General features: G+C 35.9%; 1 protein-coding gene and 2 pseudogenes across 1 annotated transcript; all 3 read right to left on the bottom strand.

Moving 5' to 3' along the window:
- On the bottom strand, window positions 1-1,185 carry LOC120191612 (annotated as a pseudogene).
- A 3,091-nt stretch (window positions 1,186-4,276) lies between these two features.
- Window positions 4,277-7,794, bottom strand: LOC120191594 (annotated as a pseudogene).
- LOC120191669 lies at window positions 7,467-8,886 on the bottom strand. The gene is made up of 3 exons (XM_039194580.1): window positions 8,834-8,886; window positions 8,216-8,483; window positions 7,467-8,069 (listed from the first exon to the last, which is right to left on the bottom strand). The coding sequence occupies exons 2-3, from the start codon at window positions 8,353-8,355 to the stop codon at window positions 7,883-7,885; spliced, it is 327 nt and encodes a 108-aa protein (XP_039050511.1). The 5' UTR covers window positions 8,356-8,483; window positions 8,834-8,886; the 3' UTR covers window positions 7,467-7,882.

Here is an 8,886-nt window from a genome sequence, read left to right as displayed (position 1 = left end):
GATGTAAACCCCCAAATTGTTTAGATATTACAAATCAAACCTTTAGAAATGGCTCGATTAGTATCAAAATGGGTTGTTCCATACGCAGGCAATTCTTCTAAATACCTTTCATTACCAATGGCCGAAAGATTATCCAATTCGAACAGATCCGAGCTTGCGTAACTGGCTGCATCGTCGTCGTCTCCGCCGTCGCCTCCGACATCTCTTGTATCGAACTCTTCCTTTTTCTTCTTCTGGTAACTGTTTAAAAGCTCCCTTGCTGCTTCCGCAACCCTACGGTTTTCTTCGATGAAGCGGTACTCAATCTCTTTTTTCGTGACTGGTTTTCTCATGGAAGCTTGAAGTCGAAGCTCGTTTTCATGGCAGATTTTAAGTTCCCCACACGACCTTGAATCCTCATCGAGAATGAGGCTGACCGGACAAAACCGAACCGATCTCTTTGTCCTTGTCCCGGCATTCACTTTTGTCGTCGACAGACATGATCTAGAAAACGAGGAAGCTGAAGAACACGTTGATGTCGGTTTCTCCGACATTGACTTCTTTGGATTCTTCGGACTCCCCGAAGTGAACAACGAGGTGATGAAGCTTGCGAGTTTACCGCCTGGAGATATCGGTTGCTTAACCTTTTTCAGGTCACTGTAAATCTTCATGGCCTTGGATTTTGTTTTTATGAATCCTCCACCTTCATGCTTCGGTGACTTTTGCGTTGAAACACCGCCATGGACATTTTTTCCGAGCTCTTCTTGTTTAGGCACCGGAAAAATACTGGTCCGAATCGGTTTAGGTTTCGGATTGTGGCAATGAGACGCCGTCGACAACGACGACAATGACCTTGTTTTCCCACTGTAAAGTGAGTCCGACTCGGAAGACGAAAACCCGCCGCCGCATCTCGAATTCAAAAACCGGATCAATCCCAAAAGCCTTAATTCACCGCTGCTAATAACTTGTTTCTTTTGCATCCATTTCTCGATCATGCAAGCACGTTGAACTCTATTATGCAGTCCTCCTTGTTTCATTGAAGTACTGCTTTGCTTCTTCTTCCTCATGATGTCTTGTCTCTGTGAAAAATCAGCTCTTCGTCCCGATTAGTAGCGTTGGATTCATCGATGGAACTAAATAGCGTCGAGAAGACGAAGAGAAAGAAGGGTTTTCTCTGCTGATTCGATACCGATCTTCTATGGGCATTTTATTTGGGGCGAAAGGAACAAAACAGTGGGAATTGAATTATGGTGTTTAGTCTTTATTGTCTGGTTCGAAGAGTATGGAGTCAAAAGCTGGGAACAAGTAGTGAAAGATAGAGATTAATGGCAGCGGAAACCGAGATTAATTATGTGAAAGAAACAAAGACACATTGGGAAAAAGAACTGTTTGGGAAAGAAGATAGCAGACATTTTTTTGGTGGGTTAATCTTGGTGACTTCCAGAGAGAGAGAGAGAGAGAGAGAATTAAAGTGTAATGAAAGCCGAAAGCCACGCCTGAAGACCAGAGAGAAACAGAGAAGATGTTTTCAGAGAGAGTGGTAGTGGTAGAGTGGTACGTATATATATACTATATATCATATATTTTATATAAATTTAAAATTGCATGACTAGTAAAGGGTGATGATTAATTATAACAGTAAAAAATAAAAAGATATCCAATGAAAAAAAAATATAAAGAATTAATCTCAAATATTGATCTTCACTCCTCTAACGATGAAAAATATGTGTATAACTCAAAGAATTTTATATTGTGCAAGTGAACCTTAACATTGCATTAAATTATGTAAAATTTAAAAAAAATCTATATTCATATTAAAACTTTTTATTTAGAGCATATTTTCTTCCATAAAAAATATTTATCTCTTATTATTAATTTTAAATATCAATTTTTATTAATCAAATAATTAAAAAATATTTATTTATTTGTATTATATCATCAAATCTTCCTCGTATATATATATTGTAAAATTTAAAGTTAAAAAAAAATCGTGTCCTTGTCCTTTATGTTTTTGGAATTTATTCTATTCATTTTTTGAATAAAAATTTACGTATAATGGTTATCCTCGTTATTATGTTGTTTTAATTCATATCTGTTATACATTGTTTTTCATTTATTATGGAACTTTTAAGTTAGTATTTTTCTTTAAATATCGTACTAATAAGTTTTATAAAAAAATAATTAATGAATAATTTTAAAATTTTAAATAATAAAAATAGGACTAAATTCTAAATGCATTAAAAAAATAGGGAATTGGAGCATGTTTTGACCCTATGATTTTAGTTTTATGAATTTTTAAATATTATAAAGTAAAGACATTAAACTTTTAGAAAATAAAAGTAGGATTAAATTTTTTTTTGGATAATTCAGTTTTTTTAGAAAATAAAAGTATGATTAAATTCTTGGAAATAAAAATAGAAAAATAAAATTAGGACCAAATTTTAATGTAGAAATATACAAGAGCTGCAGCATATCTTAATCATAGCATATATTTTAATTTTCAATTTTAAAATTAAATGGATCAAATTTTTAAAACTAGATCGATCAAAAATTATCTCGGTTCTTTCATTATCATCTCTAATTCCACGTATTTAGAAACTAATGAGGACATATGTTTTAAAATAAATTAAACAACTTGAGGTGATTACAAGGTGAGATCTATTCAAAATCTTTCTTAAAGATTGACAATATATATTTCTCACAGATGTAACTGTTCGAACTCATGACCTTTAGAGAAAACAACATCTACTTTACGCATTGAACGCACCTGATAGGTTCTTAAAAGAAAAAGTTTATATAGGGAAATAGGAAGAGGTAAATAGAGATTAGCAAGATCATGAGTAATTTTATGTTGGGTAGTAATATTAAAATATTAGCGTGATCATCGGCAATATAATTTAACCCTTTTCTATTACTGTCATTATATGCCGAAAACCATCCTTTTGCAGCATATCAGCAATATAATTATGCACTCAGTTGATATGGTGAACAGGGGATTATACGTTAATGCAAATAAAATTCATAATTTACAAAGATATCACCGGTTGTTTTTATTTTGAATAATTTAAAATAATTAGAATGTAATATCTGTTTAAAATCTTTTTAAATTATTAAAAATACACATACCCTATGCAGCTGCTCAAACCCAAGGTTTTAAGGGAGAATAACACTTCCTTCAACTATTAAAGTCACTTAATAGATTCAAAGATATCACAATTTTATGATCCTTGAGCAATTACATGGAATATAGTTGATAATTATGTGTAGAATTATACACAGAGACTTATAAGGTATTATTGCTTTAATTTACTACAATTTTATATTTTTATTCACAAAAATATATCTCGCAGGTTAAAAATGACATGGACATTTAGGTAAGGTTCATAACTCATTTATAGGACTATGACATCTTCCCTCAATCACACATCACTAATACTTGTCTAAAAGGCCATCTCTGATATTAGATAGTATTACGGTTCACATCAACCTGTAAGATATTATCTATTTCAATCCATTGAACCTCTTAGTAGTTTTGTCCATAAAATTTACCACATATAGACCGACTCTAATATATAACTAGTATAAAATTCATGACTCTTCTCTAAAATCATAACCACCAGCTTAAAATATATTCTATCATTCACTGAAATTAAAATTCTTAGTGACTAACAAAACCCCAAATGATATATATATATTGTTAGGATCCAATTATACTGTGTAAAATTCTTTTAATTTTACACAAATTTAAGATCATTAAACCCACTTACACAGTCTAAAATGATATGTATAGGATCCACTTAATTTAAGATCATTAAGGTGTATTGTTGTGGTATACATGAGAAGGGGATGGACCATAAACAGATTCCTTTCTCATCACGAACAGGGGACCCAAATTCCATTTAATTTTCATTGTCATGCTCAACTTGATCATAAATGTCAACTCTAACTCATCCAACTAGAATCCAAATTTACCCTAAGCTAAAACTACTCGTAACCCCAAATGACTTGAACCTAAAACTAATCCGTACTTCCTATTACCACTAATAGTAATAATAGACAAAAAGGATGAAACAAAAGCATATATGGATTTACAACTTGAGTGATACGTTACACGTTATCGAATTATGACCATCATAAGGAAACTTAGATGAATGACTACAGTCGGTTGTAACAAGTTATGACTAGATTCTTCCCATTTTAATCAAGTTTAGGCTAGATATCACATCAATGCCTTAGAGAAATTAAGGGAGTTGGAAGAGATTAAACACCATTACGCATTGAATTAAAAAGATTGTGGTGCACAAAGAAATATTAAAACTTCCTATATAGCTACTTCACTCCCTTACAAGAGAAAGAGTTAGCATGATACCATTCAGAAGTTTGATGTCCAGCTAAGATGACCCAATGGAGGCTGTTGGTAAGCACCTACTTGAGCCCCTGGAGCAGCTGAAGCAACCCCAAAACCAACATTGGCACCCATTGCAGGTTTAGATGGGGGTTTGCCATTGCGCCAGGCTGTGGAGGAGGATGATACAACCCCGAGAATTGCATGTGAGAAGATTGTGCAGCAGCAGCAGCATTAAAAGAAGCATGGCCTGTGTGAGATGGCATATAGCCGTGTGGTGTTTGTGGCATTGTAATATGCAGCAGATTGCATGTTTGGTAGCTCCCTCGGGTTCTGCATCCAGATCTGATGTGTCGCCTGTAGAATAGTAATGCAGTTAGCAATCAGGCAATGACCATCAAACTACCCAGGTGAAATACATAAGCAAAAATATATCACGACTCAATCTATAAAGAAAGTCAATGCTTATCCACAAGCACAAATAAAAACTATAAAACGTATGGGTATGGGTAAAAATATTTCTATTACTTTTTTGTCCATTACTTGTTAAATGTATCTTTATCATAATTCACATGTGGCGGCCATCCTCATTTATTGCAGCTCCTCATGCATCAATGAACATGGGTGCATTACGAAAAAATGGATGAAAAAGTATTGAAGTGGAGCCAAATCCATAGTTCACAGACCCGACTCAATAAAAAATTAAAGCAAACCTATGGTTAGATAATTCAGGGTTAACTACTCTGATATGATATTTAATTCAGATGCAAACATCGGTCACTTGGAAACTTGAATCAGGCATATCCTAGCAATTTATCTTTATAACGTGCATTAGTTTTACTCACAGATGGGAACTTTCTTTGAGTAGATAACTAGACCCCATGTGCTTTGGCAGACAAATTACACCATGAACCCAAACCCAGGTGGAACAGAACATTAAAGAACCCTCAAAATCTCAGAAACTAAGGCCTCAAATTTTTGTTTATCGGTAGCCAATACTCTAATGTATTAGAGTGAAGAACAATTATTACCTGTTGTTTTGAACGTAGATATTGCCATCTTTATATTTGGTCCGAGATGAATCTTCAAGATCTGTTGCACTCCCAACTACGCCAGGAGCATTGATTGCATACCCAGACGGACTGGTAAAATTCCAAACCAGTATGATTGCCTGCAGGACTGGTTTGAACTGTTGAATCCCATACTTGACGCCATTTGCGCCAATATGAGTGCTACCCCCTGACATGAGCAAGTAGCTGCTGCCATTAGATTGATGCGGAAAAGCAGGATTACTGGAATAACCCGGCATCGCCATCTGTGGCAGATAAATCGGGGAGACAAATTGACGATACGGCATAAGATTAGCAAAATGGGGCATGTGAACTTGAGGATACATCTGCGCTACTGGGTTGCTGCTGCTGCACCATGGGTATTGTTGATGCAGGGGTGTTGGCAGCATGCATGCTTAAGGCCTAAGTACCATTTAAAATTTTCATCAATTCAAGTGATGAAAACAGAGCCCTTTTGGGAATCAATACTACTACTTATATGCATGTTACTGGCACTAACCTCCTGAGGAGATAGTAGACCCTGCCCCCTTGCAGTTTCATCTACTGAGGGTCTAAAATATGGCAAATCATAACCAGTTTGGGGATCATATGCCTGCTATCAAGCCAACAACATAATATAAAATTACATTGCAAGGACCAATGAAGAAAAGGCTAATTATTCCCAAATTTTTTTTATAGAAGATTAAGCCTCATTAAAAACCCCCTTTTTCAACCTCCATGTTATAAAAGTAACATGAAGGACATGGAAAGGAGGAAAAGAGTGCCTAGAATTTATTAGATGAAACAAAGTACAACAAAGGCAGACCCTAAACATCTGCAAACACCACCAGAAATTACATAAAACTTAAACAACAGCTAAACATAGGAAATAAATTTTCTACTCCTCAATACAAGCAGACAGAAACCATTACATCACCCTATCCCATCCTTAGCTAATTGTCAGCTTCCCAATTATTCCCAAATTCAAAGTTACTTTATATCAGTTTCAGCAACATATAAAATTCATAAATACTAATTCAGTTATGACAAAAGTCACTGTTTACAAGATTATGCTTACCGAAAACCCAGGCAATTCAGGAGGATCTTGCTGCTGTTGTGACTCCAAAGGAGCATATGATTGACTGTTATCCTGGACCGTTACAATATCGGCATAACTACCAAGATTCTGGGGGCTTGAAGCATCCTTCTTATCAGACAATTGATGCTCAGATGCAGTACCAGATGTGGAGAGTCAGATCCAGAATTTCTAAGTTGATCATCTAAAATGCTAATGGGCTTGCCACAGCGGCATCATCACTGGAACTATCGGGAGGAGACACAGGCAAACTGTTAGAGCAAATAAAAGTAGAACATCACAGAAACTGGATCTTAACACAAGAATGAAATTTGAACCCTAGACTCAAATGTAAGTATTGGGAGAAAAGGACAACCTTACAGCAGATTCCCCATTGAGTCTTCTGCAACACCAGTGTCATCAAAACCAGGAATAAAATTCCTTGAAGAATCGTGTTCCACTCCAAAGCTGCCGAAGGTAAGTCGGTGGCGGTCATTCTCTGGGACACGAATGTGTTGTGCTATGATGACATTCTCATTCTCATGGATACTAACTTGAGAAAACTTCTCTTGCAATTAGCAGTTTCAGAATCCAAGTCCTTGGCATCATCACTAGAGGTGAAGCAAACTTCTTATGTGTTCCAATAACTCCAGGATTATTAACACTTGACTTTTGGCTTGATTTTGGTTTCCACTCTTTGTTAGATGGTTAGCTGCATCAAATATGAATGATAACTCTCACATAAACTTCAGAAATAAATTATAATCAAGTACTATAATAGCTACAACCTACTGACAGCCATTTGCTTAAAAAAATAGTTTAAAGCAATACCAGCTACGTCAATGGAGATGTACATAACTAGAATAAAAAGCTTCTAAGGTACATCAAGATGCACAGAAACTTGATATATAGTTTTATCACTGGTTAGTCGTCTCTTGCATCCTCAGATACTTAACTTTGACATACATAGATGTTCCTCGGGCTTTCAAAAGCTTAAAAATTAAGTGAGAAGAAAAGAGTACCTTTTTGATGAACTAAAACCTGTTGATGTTGCCTGCTCCATACGGATGCTCACAAATGACCTGCTTCCAGAAATACCAGATATGGCAGATTCAGCTGCACTACTATGACTACCCGGACCTCCCGATCTGCTCTGGAAATTGCAGGAAAAGGTTGAAATGCCTTTGATGAAGTGTCCCTCTCTACAAGTGAATTGGAAAGAGTATTTGTTCCAGATGAATCTTTGCCAGCATCTTCAGGAGGAGGATGGCAAACACCACCAGCCCCAACTTCACGCTTGATGGTTCCAACGGCACCAGATGATCTGGAATCAGGAGAAGGCACATGGACAGGATCCGTAGATGACGAATAAACCCCAACAAATTGAACTGCTCGATGATTGAGTGCCAGAATTTGCTTGAAAGGTATTGGGTTTCACTGCCTGTGACTGCAAAGCAGCATTAGGAATAAAATTCCGCTTTTCCTCTGATATTCTTTCCTAGAAACACCACCTGAATTTGCATCTCGGGATTGCCTGGCATGTGAACTGGATGGTGTGCTAGAAGTTTGAGATGAACTTTGAGAACCAAAGGGTCTCTGATTGTTTGGAGTTCCAGTCGAACTGCACAATGGTAATCAAAGGAGAATACTCAGTGTGCAGTATTCCATAAGAACTATATATCAGTAAATACATGCAAAGGGAACAAGAGAATAAATCAAGATTAGTGCAACACGCAAAACAGAAATAATAACTACTAAATAGCATACCCGTTTTCAGGAACATTCTTGGGCACTTGTTCATTTAAAGAAGTTGAGCATTGTGACAAAGGAGGCTTCATATCTTTATTGGCATTTTGATTAACTCTGTTATCCCTCACAACACGAAAACTCTCGATTGACGCCTGCATTACCAGGCAAGCAGTCGAGTATAGCCTCCTCTTCGAGAACCACGTTCAGGATTTGTACGAAATCTCATCCCATGACCAACATTTTCAGAAATTTTTCTAGGATCCATGTAACCTTGGTGCTCAGTGCTCTATCATAATGAAACAACAGTTCAGAAAAACTTTGTACATTAACCCTTCTAGAGGTTCACATTTCAAGATGCAACAAATAATATTCGAGGCATTAAGCCCATTGTCTCAATCTCTGAGGATACAAAATCAATAATATGCTTAAATATTATAGATAAATTAATAGCAAACAACATGAATACCTAAGACTTCAAAAAAAGAAGGAAGCACCTATCAAATACCGAGACTCTTTGCAAATCAACAGCCAAAGATTAAGATATACAACACAGTAGAACATGGCTCTCTTGCTAAAAAACGCAAATTAACACAGGAAAAATTAGCCAAAAATATTAAGATGATATACAAATTATACCTCTTTCTTCCGATCTCTTTTTCTCCTTACGACATGAAATGTATCTGAGAAGA

Source organism: Hibiscus syriacus, unplaced genomic scaffold (genome assembly GCF_006381635.1).
Source record: "Hibiscus syriacus cultivar Baekdansim isolate YM2019G1 unplaced genomic scaffold, ASM638163v2 tig00004159_pilon, whole genome shotgun sequence".
Classification (NCBI taxonomy): domain Eukaryota; kingdom Viridiplantae; phylum Streptophyta; class Magnoliopsida; order Malvales; family Malvaceae; genus Hibiscus; species Hibiscus syriacus.
The sequence above is the reverse complement of the archived record's forward strand: the minus strand, read 5'-3'. Positions and strand labels throughout refer to the sequence as shown.